The 16,385-nt window shown below is 43.2% G+C and overlaps 1 protein-coding gene across 1 annotated transcript in view; it reads right to left on the bottom strand.

Moving 5' to 3' along the window:
• Nucleotides 1–218: 218 nt before the first annotated feature.
• The window catches only part of cngk (cyclic nucleotide-gated potassium channel), a 62,556-nt gene continuing 46,389 nt past the window's right edge, over nucleotides 219–16,385 (bottom strand). Inside the window, exons 7-8 of the mRNA XM_076274352.1 lie at nucleotides 989–1,125; nucleotides 219–239 (exon numbers count right to left, since the gene is read on the bottom strand). Of these exons, the coding sequence (XP_076130467.1) occupies nucleotides 219–239; nucleotides 989–1,125 (158 nt within the window). The remainder of the gene's footprint in view (nucleotides 240–988; nucleotides 1,126–16,385) is intronic.

Below are 16,385 nucleotides of genomic sequence, written 5' to 3'. Positions count from 1 at the left end.
TGCAAAGTTAACCTAATGCATCAATTTTGAACAAAGTTGTGTAGGCTATACCGCACCAGTTGTAGTCTGCATAAACAATCCTTGCACAAGCTGTTTTGATTTGCATATAGGTGCGGGCTTAAGCCAACCTGTTTGAGGGAGAGCGGTGCAGGAAGAGAATGCGTGCTCTACCCTGCGCACTAATAATGCATCTAGGCTAATCTATAATTTAAATAGACCTAAGCAATTACTGCATGCTGCTATGGAAACAATAAGTCAATATATTAGAGATATTGTGAGTAACGCATGGACGTTAATTACTGAAAATGTTATTGTAATGCGTTACCTTACTTCTTTACCCAATAAAGTAACTAAATTACAGTGACGCATTACTTTGTAACACGTTACCCCAACACTGTCCAATACTGACAGCTGGGCTCATAGCTTGCAGGTTTGCTAGTGGCCTACCAAGGCGCTGCAACGAGACACTACATGGGAGATGAATCATTGGTCAACTTGCACTGTATTCTACTTTCTTATTGCACAAAGGACAAAACACTGGTAGGCTACCATAGGATACTCAATTTAAACTTTCTGTTCCTTTAGTGTGTGTGTGTGTGTAACAATATTTTACAATGTATATATTTTTTTTTTCATTTGATTGGTTCAACCGCCACCCGCCCGAATTTAATTAAAATATTATTTTTCGTCACGTCATCCGCCCGATCCGCGGATTATCCGCGGCTGTAACCGCCAACTGCGCCTTCTCTACTCTGTACCTGTACTCTGCTAAATGTCAATAAAGTTGAATCTAATCTAATCTAATACTCTATTCCACTTTCTTTTAGGGTAGACGTATCACATTTGTATCTAGTTATTTTCATGATACATAACTAAAATGCTTTAGTAACCTTTGTAATAAAATGGTACAATGGGAGCCTAATCAATGTGAACACAATGAAGAAAAGACAGAATAGAAGAGGTAACTTTAATGAAGTGCAAGACTCACCTTTAGATCTATATTAGAATTCTGATGAAAAATCACATTCCGTGGATTTGAAGCTAGTCCTAAAGCAACAGCTTCAGAGAGGGGGTATTTAACATTGTGAAGCCGTCTCCTGGCTGCTCTTGCAATCTTTAGTCCAGCTGTGGAATGATCAATTTATTTATTTAAAAGCAAAACAGAAAACAGAATAGCTGCCTTGACAAGCGTCTGTCCGGAGCTCTAAGGCCTGTCGGCCTGGTCAGACATTCAAGATTCATATATATATATATATATATTCATTTTTTTTTTTATTTAACTAGCTGTAGACTTATAGCGGTACATTCTATGTCAGTGTACATTTTGAGGTCCTGTTTAAGCCGTGCACAATTGGTTGGTTGGTGTAATCATATGAAATCCTTAAAGGAGAAATTCAGCGAGTTTTCACATAGATCTCCATCACTGAGAGGTCACTGAGTGCTGTTGGTATGAAATAATACGAAAATAATTTGTTTTACCTCGCTCAAGTGGCTACAACCAGCAGTTAACACAGCTAGGCAGCTACAGCGCTACACTGTGTGGGCATGTACATGGGGGCTCAAAGACATGCCCGCCAGAGTTTAGCGCTGTAGCTGCCTGGCTGGATTGAATGTTACAATTAAAGCATGGAGCCTGCATGAATAGGCCTCAGTAGCCACGTTTACATGGACAGTTTTTTTGCTGTAGTCAAGACCGTCTTTGTCGAGTCCAAGACAAGTCCAAGACCAGGACTAGTCGAGACCAAGTCAAGACCGAGTCAAGAGAGGTTCGAGTCCAAGGCAAGACAGTCCAAAGTTGTTCGAGTCCAGGTCAAGACTGAGTCCAAAATAAGAGAGACCAGAGTCAAGGCGAAAAAACTAATTCTCAACACCAGTTACCTATGTAATTGTTTTCTGAACTACTTCTTTTTACACTGTTAGGTTATACTTTTTCATGTAAAAGTAATGAGTTCTGTAATGTCAAGGCACAGCCATTATAGGTGGATTTTGAATAAATTAAACATCTTTTTTGTCTGATCATTTCTGATCATTTGTAATTTAAAAAACTAGATTTATTTTAAGCCCGCCCTAGAATCGGTCAAGACCAAGTAGATCTTACAAGACGATTTATACAGACAGTATCTTCTCGAAGTTTAGCGTTTGCAGCAATCTAAGAATGATGTAAGAATGAACAGGTATGATAAGGGATCAGATTCCAAAAATAATTCCGTGGAAATGCATGGATTCCAGATGCTGCTACTGGAAGAAACTGTAATCCATGCATTTCCACAGAATTATTTTTGGAATCTGATCCCTTATCATACCTGTTCATTCTTACTCGTCGCTCGTGACTAAATTCAAGATGGCTGCAAACGCTAAACTTCGTGAAGATACTGTCTGTATAAATCGTCTTGTAAGTAAACTACCAGTGCTTTTTCAAAGTTCTCAATGTCTCGTTTTAAATGTCAGGGCCCTCGGAAGTCTACCAATGAAGTGTGGAGATCCATTGAGCCTCGTAAATGGTGTAAAACAGTGATTTATTTGCATGGCTATGCCGATGCCCGAGGCACCACCATTGACCGCCTTGTTGGTAGCATCGGCTAACTAGCGCCAGATTTCGGAGTGCACGGGACAAGCCGAGATGGGCTATGAGACATACGTTCACACTCGGTATCATGTTTCAAAACACTTTAGGTCAAAATCACACCGGAATTCTCCTTTAACAAAGATGAAACAAATAAGGACGGATATAAAGCATTTTCGCTCTGAAATGGGAGAAGTCGCCGATAACATACAAGAAGCAGAGCAGAGAATACATCACCTGGAGGAGAGAGAGGTGACTACAAATGAGACGATAAAACATTTGAATCAAGAACAAAAGAGGCTACCGGTAATTGAACAACTGGAACATCTTGAGATGAGAGCCTGCCAGAACAACGTAAGGATTTATCAAATTAAGGAAGGTGCAGAGGGGGAAGACATGGTGGAATTCATAAGATCACTGCTTGTGGAAAAGTTGGAGATATCACCCGACAAACATTGCTGCAGCCTACCGCTCCTCTTCAAAGGTCATGGTACAGGAGAATGCAGTTCCCCGGTCGGTAGTGGTACTGTATGTTTCCAGCACTGGGCCACCTGACAAAAAGTTCTACAGGCAGCTTGGTCTAAAAAAAAACATTACTCACAGCGAAAACCGCATCTACTTCTCACAAGATTACAGAAGGAGAGAAGCAGGTATACCACCTTGAGAAAACTATTGAAGGAGAGGAATGTAAAAATGTACTTGCTGTACCCAACAAAATTAAAAGTATACAGAGATGAAGGGTCTACAACATGTGAAACACCAGAAGAAGCAGAGAGCCAACTACGGCAACAGGGGGTTATATCACCTACAGATCGGAGGATTTACAACGTAAGGAGAATGGAAGATGTACAATCTACAGGCTTAACGTTACCTTATCAGAGAGTGACGGCACAGAGAAATGGTAGCTCGCAAGAGACGGTGAGCATTGAATGAATAAAGGACATAACTAATGGATTGACTTCTCCTTTCACATTATAGACATATATTATAGACATACACACCTATACACTTGAACTTATTCAAAACTCTGTTTTTCACTTAATTAGGTTAATATCCTTCTCCCCTTTGGATCTCCTTTTCATCCGATGGACTATTGAATTGAATGGTCTACTCAGTTGGCCTAATAGGATATTGTAGCCTAATATTGAAAAGGAACGTCTTGTTTCTTTTTTTTTCTTCTTCTTTTTTTTCTATCCCTCTTCCCTGGTTGAACTATTCACCCCTTGCATGTGACGTCACGTTTTGTTCGCGCCACAGCAAAATAGCCTAGTGGACGGCAAGAACACAAATCAAATCAATGGGTTGTAATGGGACATATCGCACAGCTAGGAGATTATAGTGAGATTTAACCGTAGTAATGCCCTTCCACGACTGTTGGCTTATTGTTTGGGAATACAACAACATCCCATGTTCTTGCATAGATATATTTTGGTTTGTTTTCTTTGTGTTTCGGGAGTATTTCAACCACAATTGCATACTTATCTCGTCAGTGTATGAAGCACAGCAGCGGTTGCTATAGCAACCATAGACTCTGAACAGGAGGCAGACTACAAGCACTTAGGCAAAGTCTATGGCAAGATCTGAATGTAAACAGATAATACCGTTCAAGGTTGTTTTTATTTCCTATTTCTTTGCATTATTTAACTTAAAACATGTAAGAAGTAAGTTTATTCGCTGGGCAACGTACAAACTGACGAGTTACATGAGCCCTAGCACTATGAGCTATGATAAACGTTAGCTAGAATAGCTAGCTTCTAGAGGCTAAGTGTGGCAGCTAAGTTATTATTTCATGTTCTGATATGACATTCTTAACGTTTTGACTATGTTTCAACTGATAAAAGCAGGACAAATAAAGTAACCAAATCGCTTTCAATATTTTAGTCCAGAAATACTTATGGGTGTTCATTTACCATAATGTTAATTACAGTACAGTAGCCTAACGTTACGACCTAACATTAACTCCCCTTGCTGTTACCACCAGTTTTAATAACTTTACATTTGCGATCATGACCCATTTCATCTAACAACACCACTGGCATCTTTCTTTGACTATCAGACCTCAAACAGCAATACATTGAACTACAAAGATGTTATAGTAATGGTGTTCAGTTCATCATAATCATTATGACATAATGTAATTTGCCGTCCGTCTCCTATCTTTTTGCCGTCCAGCATGGAGCGGTCACGTGACTTAAAGGAACCGTATGTAAGAAATGTATTTCAATTAATCATAAAATGGCCCTGATATGTCACTAGACATTAAAAAATCATGTTCAATTCAAATACTTATATCACTGATAGCAGTAGTCCTGCCAGGATATTGTCATTTAAAAAGTGAAGTTGCAGCCCTCAACTAATGTTGATGTTGTGTTTTGTCATGTAATGTTGTGTTTTGGCCTGATGCGCACCCTCCACCTATCTACTAATCACAAAGTCAGTAGTGTTTCAGCATTCCGGGTTGGCAACCTCGAGTCAGGGGGGAGGGGGAGGGGATACAACGCTCTACAGTAATTTGAAAGTGATTGCAGTACCAGTTTTGGCCACAATCTTACATATGGTTCCTTTAAGTCACGTGTTTGCAAGGGGTGAATATGAGTAGTCTAGGCCTAATGGAAAAAGGAGGTAGGCCTAAACAGGGAGATCAGAAATCACTTATTTGATGCTAGTTAAATTGGGGGTGTTTGTACCTTTTCTTATTATTATTGGGGGCCTAGCAGCGAAGCTGCGAAGGCACCCATTGAGTTACTAGTTTTTCCTATTATTGGGGGCCAAGCAGCGAAGCTGCAAAGGCACCCATTGAGTTACTAGTTTTTACTATTATTATTATTATTGGGGGCCAAGCAGCGAAGGCACCCATTGTGTTTCTACGTTTTCCTATTATTATTATTATTCCGTCATGGAAGTCTATGGCAGCCCGTCATTCTTATGCAGACGATACACAACTATACCTTTCCATAAAACCTGACGAATTGACTCCGTTAGCCAAACTTGACACATGTATACGAGACATAAAGACATGGATGACAAACAATTTCCTGCTTTTGAACTCCGATAAAACAGAAGTCATGGTTTTAGGTCCTAAAAAGATGAGGGATATCCTATCCTCATCACAGGCTACATTTACTGATCTCCGACTATCCTCATCCACATGTGTTAAAAATCTAGGAGTTACAGTTGACCAAGACCTATCACTAAGTAATCACATAAAACAGATTACCAAAGTTTCATTCTATCATTTAAGGAACATTTCAAAGATAAGGAAGTCTTTATCCCTACCAGACGCTGAGAAATTAATCCATGCTTTTGTCACCTCAAGGATTGATTATTGCAATGCTCTATACGCTGGCTGCAATAACACCTGTCTAAAGAGCTTACAGCTTATACAAAATGCAGCTGCTCGCACACTCACTAGAACAAAAAAATATGAACATATTTCCCCTATCCTGGCATCTCTACACTGGCTGCCTGTTAGAAGTCGCATTGACTTCAAAATATTACTTCTAACATACAAAGCCATTAATGGCCAGGCACCAGAATATATTAAAGATCTCCTAGTCCCATATAACCCACCCAGACCACTACGATCACAGAATACTGGCCTTCTTGTAATTCCAAGAATCTCAAAAACTACAGTAGGAGGCAGAGCTTTCAGCTATCGCGCACCCCTCCTCTGGAATAATCTTCCTACCTCAATTCGACTAGCAGACACCCTCCCTATTTTTAAGTCTAGACTTAAAACATACCTCTTTACTGCCTCCCATAGTTAGGTATGGTGCGTGGAAATTCACCCACCTCAGGGTTTTTGGTATGGACCACCCTGCTGAGTCCTCATGTGACTGGCACCCCAGTCGCGCGTGCGATGGTGGTCACTGACCATACCTGCGCTGGTGTCGACTACCCCTCACCATGCCTTAGTTATGCTGCTATAGCATAGTGCTGTCATGGACTTTTCATGTGTCACGCCGTACAACCCCCCCTCCTCTCTCCCCTTCTCTCTCTCTCTCTCTCTCTCAACTCTCCCTCTCTTGCCTATTCTCACTATGGTATACTGTAACAATATATAGTACTACTGATTACTTATTGACATTAACCATTTTGATTTTCAGTAATACTAACCCACTCTACATCTCTCTTTCTTCCCCCTTACTGTACCTCACTTGTGAGGTATATCATCACCAGTCATCAACCATCCGTGTGTTGGCCCTCCTCTCACCCATCTCACCTGAAGTCCCATCCTCGACTGCCCTATTACTGCCCCCTATCTGGACTCCTGGCCCGTACAGCCTAGCGACCCACCACCAGCCTATGACAACTCTGCCCGGATTACTGGCCCATCCGCCAACCCACCACCTGCCCCTCGAAAAGTGCTTAATACCATGTCTTATTCTCTACACCCGACTATCATATGCATTTGTCATGTATACAGACCTTACTGTCATGTACTGACCCTAGGCAGATGGGTCAGGCCCTTGAGTCGTGGATCTGCTCGAGGTTTCTTCCTATATATATCTCCAATTCTAGGGAGTTTTTCCTCGCCCCTGTTACCCATGGGCCTCTCTCTTGCTTTTCTTTTCTTCCTTTCTTTCCTTCTTTCTCTGATTGCCTACATTCTGTAAAACGCCATGATACATGTGTTATGTTTTGGCGCTCTATAAGCACAATAAATTGAAATTGAATTGGTAAAAAGTTGTAAAATTTGGCACATAAATTAGGCACAGTCCCCTGATTAAGTTTCAAGTCGGCACCTCGAGCACTCTAGCGCCACCAACAGGCCAAAGTTGGATGTGCGTTCATGCAAGTAACTTTTGACCCGTTGGCCCGATTGTCAAATATTAGGTATTGTTGGAATCCTTGGACCAAGCCGAGTTCAACACACCCTATGACGTCATTTTCCGCCATGATGGATTTTCCGCCATATTGGATTTAATCAAAAACACCTAAAAGTTTTCACAGGTCACAAAGTTTGTCCGATTGACACCAAACTTGACACACATAATCTTCAGTCCAAGCCTCAAAAAAGTTAACCCTGTTTTGTCTTCAAACCTAAAACCGTTCGCTCGTAACAGCCAATCAAATTTGGCAGCGAAGTCACCAAACAGGAAGTGAAGGTATATCTCAGCAATGCTTTCACGTATCAAAACCAAACTTGTTACATGGGCTCAGGACCCAATTAGTAGGAGGCTCAAGAAATTTGGTAAATTTTGACCACTGTGTGGCGCTATAATCACAGGAAGTAGGCTCATATCTCAGCAATGCTTAGCCATATCTAAACCAAACTTGGTACATGGACTTAAGACCCCATCCTGAGGACGCACAATAAATTTGGTGACCTTCGACCACTAGGGGGGCGCTAGAGATACAGGAAATTAGCTCATCTCTCAGTAACACGTTTACGTATTAAAACGAAACTTGGTATATGGACTCGGGACCCGATCCTGAGGACACACAATACATTTGGTATACTTTGACCACTAGGGGCGCTATAATTAGGAAGACTTTCTCGTATTGACACCAAACTTGGTACGTTGATTCGTGAACACATCCTAAGGACCCACAATACATTTGGTGATGTTTGGGGCGGTATGATAAGCACTTTCACCTATCGCAACCAAACTTGGTATGTGGACTTGGGACTACATCCTGAGGATGCACAATTCATTTGGTGTGCTTTGACCACTAGGGGCGCTATATTTATTAACACTTTCACCGCTTGAAACTAAACTTGGTATGTGGAGTCGTGACCCCATATTAAGACTGCACAATTATTTTGGTGACCTTTGACCACTAGGGGTGGTATAATTATCAACACTCACCGATTTAAACCAAACTTGGTGTGGAGTCATGACCCCATATTAAGACTGCACAATTATTTTGGTGACCTTTCACCACTAGTGGTGCTATAATTATGACCGCCGCTAGCGAAGCGGTCATATAGGGATTGTCAAAGTTTTTTTTTTGTTTTGTTTTTTTTTCCCCCGTCATCTACTTCCTGAATTTTTGGTCAACGGGACACCGAACCACCGGGGCACATGAAATTTGGTGGGTATGTAGCCTCACTAGACTTTTACAGACAAATTTCGTTTCGTCCCCGGGGGCCAATCCCCCCCCCATGCTGGGCCCCCCGAACCGCAAAAAAAGCAGTTTTTCCTAAATAACTACCTGAACCGTGGCACCGTGGATGAAGAATCTTTTATGGTATGTTGGTCTCAAGGGCCCACATCAATCTGGCCCATAATCACTCATTTGTGATTTGCACCTCCCCGGTAAAAAAATGAAAATGCAATATTATTCTGCTTTAATCGCCCCTATCTTCAGTTAAGATGTTCAGAACTGCACCAAATTGTATGTGTATGATTGACCTGGCATTCTCTGGGGGTATGCCAAGTTTCGTAGAATTTCATCCATGGGGGGTCTAAAAAAAATTAGGTTATGTGTACATTTAGTGACTGTACACTCATTGGCCTGTAGATGGCGGTGCGCACATATACACATGCACACACACACAGGCACCCACATACTATCGGTATTAGAACGGCCGATACATAATTACAAATTCAGTAGGATTAAAAGAAAGCCAAAATAAATATGCATCATCATCATCATGGCTGCATTTCCAGTATTGGCGATAAGTAGTCGTTTGTTCACTAGATGGCGCATCGTTGCAATGAGACGTAATTTTGTTATTAGTTAAAAGTAGGTTGGAAAAACAATGGACGCTTCCTACAAGGACTGTAGTTTACCGCAGAGAACATCTAATAAGGATAGGACGATGTTCACATGAAATGTAATTCCCATTTCTTCTTGAAGCCTAAATAAATCTGAGGATGTTTATCGGACATGCTTGGTTTTTACTGCAGGTATGTTAATCTTATAATATCAATAAGGACCTAGGTAATGTTACCGTTAGCGTTGGTTGAGTGATGGAGGCCAATTTGATTGATTGCATTTGTAGAAAACTATAAATGCGGTTATACCAAGCAAATTGATAGCAGCACTGTAATTGTATCTTTCGACTGTCATTTGTTGCACGTGCTACAAAAATCATTCTGTGCAATGGAAGATTTACCAACGTTACACCGGTCTGATACAGTTTTGCCTATACATGCGTGAGACTGAGACGCCTGTTTATTTTGTTTTAAGTGCGTGCAGGGTGTGAGAGGGGAATCGATGTGCTTTGATTCCAGCTTGGTAGTTGTAGTCTGTGAAATTAAAAAGCATGTGTGTGTGAAGTATCCAAACAATGACACCTTCATTTCATTATGGCTACTTTAGCAACACACCTTAAGCTACTGTGTAGTGGGTCCCATTTAGAAGTGGCTACTTCATTCGCGCTTTCCTTGACTCATGGAGCTGCATGAATTTTATTACAACTTTTCGCCACGATATGGCAGTTTAAGTCCGCTTGATACTGTAAGGCGTGAGCCATTGGTTTCCAAAGGAGATTTTATTTGTGTCGCCAGCATAGCCTATTGACAATTTATGTTTTTAAATAGGCCTACCTTATAAGCCTACCTGTAGCTTAGGGAAGCTAACAGCTTTCTATTAGGATCTACATTACATTACATTACATTACATTTGGCTGACGCATTTTTAGCCAAAGCGACTAACAACATGGTAAACAGTTTAAGTTTAGAGCAATTCTCAACAATATTAGGACAATTTAAAAAACATTAGAGTACAGTAAGAATAAGTGCATCAGTGAGTGCTGTTTTTAACAGTTACGTGTCAGTTTAAGACGGCTGGTGAGTGCTAGGATCAGCAAGACTTGTTGTAAGTGTTGCTATGAGAGGAGATGTTCTCTAAAGAGCTGGGTCTTCAGGAGTTTTTTGAAAATGGAGAGGGATGTCCCTGTCCTTGTAGGAACTGGCAGTGTGTTCCACCAGCGAGGAACAACAGATGAGAAAAGTTTGGATTGGCCTGAGCGTACCGGAGGTAGAGCTAGACGTCGTTCGTCTGAGGAGCGCGGCGGTCTGGAGGTAGCGTATGTCTGTATGAAGGCATTCAAGTAGGTGGGAGCAGAACCGGAGACTACTTTGTAGGCAAGCGTTAGAGCCTTGAATTTGATGCGGGCCGCCATAGGTAGCCAATGTAGCTGGATGAGTAGCGGGGTAACACGTGCCCTCTTGGGTTGGTTGTAGACCAGGCGCGCCGCCGCATTCTGGATCATCTGAAGTGGTTTCACTGCGCAGGCTGGGAGACCTGTCAGGAGGGCGTTGCAGTAGTCGAGTCGTGAGATGACTATTGCCTGAACCAGAAGTTGGGTGGCATCTTGATTTAAGTAAGTCCTGATTTTCCGTATATTGTAGAGTGCGAAACGGCATGACCGGGCGACTGAGGCAACATGATCTGAGAAGTTTAGTTGGTTGTCGAGAACAACTCCTAGATTTCTTGCAGTCCTGGTAGGTGAAACAGACAGAGAGTCAAATTTGATGTTGATGTCGTGGTGTATGGTAGGTTTAGCTGGGAGGACCAGCAGTTCAGTCTTTGAGAGGTTCAGCTGGAGGTGGTGTGCCTTCATCCATGTAGCTATGTCTGAGAGGCAATCCGAGATCCGTGCTGAAACCAAGGGGTCATCAGGTGGAAAGGACAGATAGAGCTGTGTGTCGTCTGCATAGCAGTGGTGTGAGAAGCCATGCGAACGGATAATCTGTCCCAAGGAGGTGGTGTAGATAGCAAAGAGAAGGGGGCCCAGTACTGAGCCCTGGGGGACCCCTGTGGTGAGATGGTGAGGTGCAGATAGCTGACCAAGCCATGATACGTTAAACGAGCGTCCTGTGAGGTAGGATTCAAACCAGGAGAGAGCAGAACCGGAGATTCCCATGTTAGTGAGTATAGAGAGAAGGATGCGGTGATTAACCGTGTCAAAGGCAGCCGATAAGTCAAGCAGAATGAGTACTGATGACCGAGCGGTCGCCCTGGCTTCTTTTAAGGCTTCTGTTACAGACAGCAGAGCCGTTTCGGTAGAGTGGCCGCTTTTGAACCCAGACTGATTTGGATCCAGAAGGTTGTTCTGTGAAAGGAAGTCAGAGACCTGTTTGGAGACTGCTCGTTCAATGCCTTTGGATAAGAAAGGCAGGAGTGAGACAGGGCGGTAGTTCTCGACTTGAGCAGGGTTGAGAGAAGCTTTCTTAAGTAACGGTGTTACCCGGGCCGTTTTGAACGCTGTTGGAAACGTGCCGGAGGTTAGCGAGGCATTGATCACGTGTGTGATAGCTGGTGCGATGGTCGGGCTGATGGACTGAAGTAGGCTCGTAGGTATAGGGTCCAGCGAGCATGTGGTAGGACGGCTGCATGTCAGGAGTCTAGATACTTCATTCTCGGAGAGAGGCGTGAATGCTGAAAAAGATGATCTAGCAGTCCCTAGAGGTTGTAGGAGTGCGGTATCTGAGTCCGATGCGTTGAGTGGGCATGTAGAGAATTGACTGCTGATTGCCGCCACTTTGTTTGTAAAAAATGAGGCGAGGGTATCTGCAGTAAGGCTGGATGGAGGAGGAGGCATCTGAGGGTTGAGTAGCGATTTGAAGGTTGAAAAAAGTTTTCGAGTGTCTGTAGCACTGTTGATTTTGTCATTGTAGAAAGCCGTCTTAGCAGCAGTGATGCTGGCTGAGAAGGAGGCCAGGAGTGTCTGGTAGTTTTTGAGGTCATCAGTTAGTTTGGATTTGTGCCATTTCCTCTCCGCGGCTCTGAGTCTGGTGCGCTGCGATCGGAGGGTATCATTTAGCCATGGATGAGAGTGTTTGGATCGAGCTGGCCTTGTGGTAAGAGGGCACAGCTCGTCTAGACACGAGCTCAGTGTGGAGCAGAGCGAGTCTGTGGCCTCATTAACCTCCAGAGAGGAGAAGGTGTTGAGTGGAGGTAGACCGGAGGCAACCACAGAGGAAAAGTGCGTTGGAGACAGGTTCCGGATGTTGCGGCGGAACGTGACCATCGGCTGAGGAGCCGGAGGCTGTTCTGTCAGGCTGACGTTGAACCGGATGAAGAAGTGGTCAGAAAGATGGAGAGGCGTCACCGTGAGGGTGTCTGTGCTGCAGTTCCGAGTGAAGATCAAGTCAAGCTCTTTGCCAGCTTTGTGTGTCGGTGGGCTTTGAACCAGTTTGAGGTCAAAGGAGTGGATCAGGGCCAGAAAGTCCGCTGAGCCTGGGGCATCTAAGTGGATGTTGATATCGCCGAGAAGAAGGAGCGGACAGTCATGCTCAGGGATGGAGGACAGCAGAGTGTCAAGTTCATCCAAAAAGTCGCCTAGTTGGCCTGGAGGGCGGTAGATGACCAGCACGTAGAGTTTTGCTGGGGCGATCACTGTGATGGCATGGAATTCGAATGAGACATATTTGTTTGAAGGCAGTAGCGGGGTGAATTTCCATTTGTTGGAGATCAGCAGGCCCGTCCCACCTCCTCGTCCAGATGGACGAGGGGTGTGGGATAGTGTAAGGTTAGTGGAGAGTGCCGCCGGGGTGGCTGTGTTCTCTGGTTTGATCCAAGTCTCAGTGAGAGCAAGGAGTTCCAACGAAAGATGGTTGGCATAGCCAGCTATGAAGTCCGTTTTGTTGACTGCGGATTGACAGTTCCACAAGCCCATGGAGAAAGAGGTTTCTGTAGGTGAGGACCGTTTAAGTTGCTGTAGGTTAAGGCGATTTCTGCCCCTTTTGGCATGATGCCGTTTTCTGCGATGGCCGGTGATAACAGATATGGTGGAATGGCACATTTTTGCCTTTGTCGGCGCCTGTGCTCGGTGAACTTGCACAGGTAAACTTGCTTGTCTTGACCGCGTCCGTCTTAAACGAGTACGGCTGAAACGAGGGCTGACGCTTACGCTGACGCTTCAGCTACAGCCTCTATTGTTATGCTGACAGGAATTGCCTGCAGTTGTCCTCGTGTCTCACTAATGATGAATCAGCGTAGACCGCCCTCTGACGTTCGCACAGCTTAGATTGTTAGTTACAGTTTTGTCATAACTCCCTGATGCATTTTTGCATTTAGAATAGCCAGAGCGTGGATATCTCAATCAGAAAATTAAACAATATCGGGTGCCTATGGACTAGGCTGGGTGAACCCAGCCTGATCTGCCCGCTATTTATTTTTTGATTTCTTAAAAGATTGAGCTTGGTCTGGTGAAAGCCAGACTAGCCATGGACCTCAGTTGCACAATGCAAGGGAACATGAATCAGCCTATATTTGCACGAACAATAACAGACAACAGCTCTTCAACTTTGGCCCGTTAAAATGTGTATTAACAGTCTAGCGACGCATTTCATCAAGGCCCATTTGTGGACATGTCAGTTATTTGCACCACTGGTTAGATGTAAAACAGCATTTCGTTTCAGACTACTGTTACTTAATTTGTGCATTAACAATAAAGTTTCAGACTACTGTTACTTAATTTGTGCATTGACAATAAAGTATCACATGAACTAAAGATGACTAAAATCTTATGTAGAAGAAGAAACATTCAAAAAAAATCCATCCATCCAAAAATGACCTTTGTTTTTGATAGCTGTTGAAAACAGCATGGAACTGACAGATGTTTTTTGTAAATAAATAAATAACATTATGCTGATATCTTTTGCTTTTCCCAAATACAATGTAGCCTACAAGTGTAAGTGACCTTTCATCAATCCAGTTGCAATGGATGAACTGTGATGAACTGCCCTACTTGTGATTGTATAGAGATTTTAAAGGTTTTATAACAATGCTAGATCTTCTTTGGCTATTCTACAATCTATTCACCTTTTCAGCACCAGTAGGCTACTTTCTGTGCAGCCGCACACACACACTCAGGCATGCCAAACAAGCATACACAAAAGTTTCAAGAGTGGCGGATGGAGTAAAATATGGAGACAAATTGAAGTGTGATTTCTTTTCGCGGAACGGATGTACAGGACTGAGCGGCGGTCATATTTTGTACCGCTATGCGGTGCATCTAGTTATCAACACTTTCACCGATTTAAACCAAACTTGGTATGTGGTCTTAGGAGTACATCTTGAGGACACACAATACATTCGGTGAATTTTGAATCCAGTCCAGTCCAATCCAATCCAATCAAGTCCAATCCAATCTAACACAACACAGTCAAGTCCAGTCCAATCCAATCCAATCCCAACTCCTGCTCAACTGCTTATATGCTTGGCCCCCTCATTGCTGCTTGCAGCTATATTTATTATTATTATTTAACATCTTTCCTCCGCCATTGGAGTCTATGGGTTCTAACCGTCTGGTCAAAAGTTGTGAAATTTGGCACACTGATTGGGGACAGTCCAATAATTTATTTCACCAAGTTTCATGCCTGCCCGTCGAACCCTCTAGCGCCACCAACAGGCCAAAGTTGGACGTGTGTTCACGGGCGTAACTTTTGACCCGGATGTCAAAATGAGGTATCATTGGAATCCTTGGACCAAGCCGAGTTCAACACACCCTATGACGTCAATTTTTGCCCTCTATGTTTAAATCACAGCAAGTGTGATCATATCTCAGTCGATCTTTTATTTTTGATGTGAAACTGATGACAGCAAGTTCCATCCAGTTCATTCTAATGCGTGCGACCGTGCGTGCAAGGGTGGGGCAGGGTGGGACGGGCAGGGGCGGTTGCGGCGGTGGGCTGGCTGGGGGAGGGGGCGACGACACTCAGCCCTGGTTCAGCCCCACAAAATCAGTTATGTTTTGATGTGAAACTTGACCTTGTAACTCAGCCAATCTTGGGTCGTTTAGCATGGAACTTGCTGTGACTGCTTAATGATATATGTCAGCTGCAACAGCATTGAGTTACATGGCAAATCTGGTCTGCTGAACAGTCTGCTTGGCCCCTTCATTGCTGCTTGCAGCTATATTTATTACACACCTTTCTTCCGCCATGGGAGTCTATGGCAGCCCATAGAACCGTACAGTAAAAAGTTGTGAAATTTTGCACATTGATTCCATACAGTCCCATATTCCATTTCAACAAATTTCAGGTCTGAACCACATGCAGCCTAGCGCCACCAATGGGTCAAAGTTAGCGTTGCATCCATGCACTTAACTTTTGAACCGTATGTCCGATTTCGAACATCGATATATAGTTGGAATCCTTGGATGAGACCAAACTCGACACACCCCATGATGTCAATATCCGCCATGTTTGACATTCCGCCATATTGAATTTCATCAAAAACACTTGAAGTTGGGTGGGGTTGGGGTGAGGGTAATGGGATCACAGGTGGGTAGTTGACGTGATGTGGCTTTTGAATCTTCACCTAAATAAAGTAAGGGTTTAACAGTCAAAACGTATGTTTATCCGTGAAATTTGTTCATTATATGAAAGTGTAGACTGTATACTGTCTAATTATGCGAAAACATGAAATTCAACATTTTAACCTGTACGTTTGTTTATCGTGGATTTTCTCAAAATAGCACCGTGCGCAAAACAACTGGTTTCGCCTTGCAGGGACACATATCATGAAAAGAAGGCTCTCGGGGAATTGGATACATTCAACATTAAAGCACTAGGAAGGAAGAGACAAACTGAATTGAGGAAGATTTGGAAGGAATCCAAAAAAAGATGCAGGGCAAAGGAAAAAGCATTACTTGCCATTCTTAACACAACACCACCGTCTCCTGACAGTGTACTGGAGGAGCCAGTGGAACCTCCTGCAGGATCTGTGGCCCAACCTCCCCCCGAGCTTCCAGTGTTGCCACCAACAACGCCTCCAATATTACCAACACACAGGCACACAGGCCACTGAAGCCAAATTAAAAGAACATATAAAACAAATCAAGGGAAAGCTTACCAGATTAGAGAGGGAGAACAAACTTTTAAAAATAAAATTCAGGATGGAACAAAAGAAAAACAGT

Source organism: Alosa pseudoharengus, unplaced genomic scaffold (genome assembly GCF_046254945.1).
Source record: "Alosa pseudoharengus isolate Yale_2024_CS ecotype anadromous, Long Island Sound unplaced genomic scaffold, YU_APseudo_1.1 YU_APseudo_1.1_scf_8, whole genome shotgun sequence".
Classification (NCBI taxonomy): Eukaryota; Metazoa; Chordata; class Actinopteri; order Clupeiformes; family Clupeidae; genus Alosa; species Alosa pseudoharengus.
The sequence above is the reverse complement of the archived record's forward strand: the minus strand, read 5'-3'. Positions and strand labels throughout refer to the sequence as shown.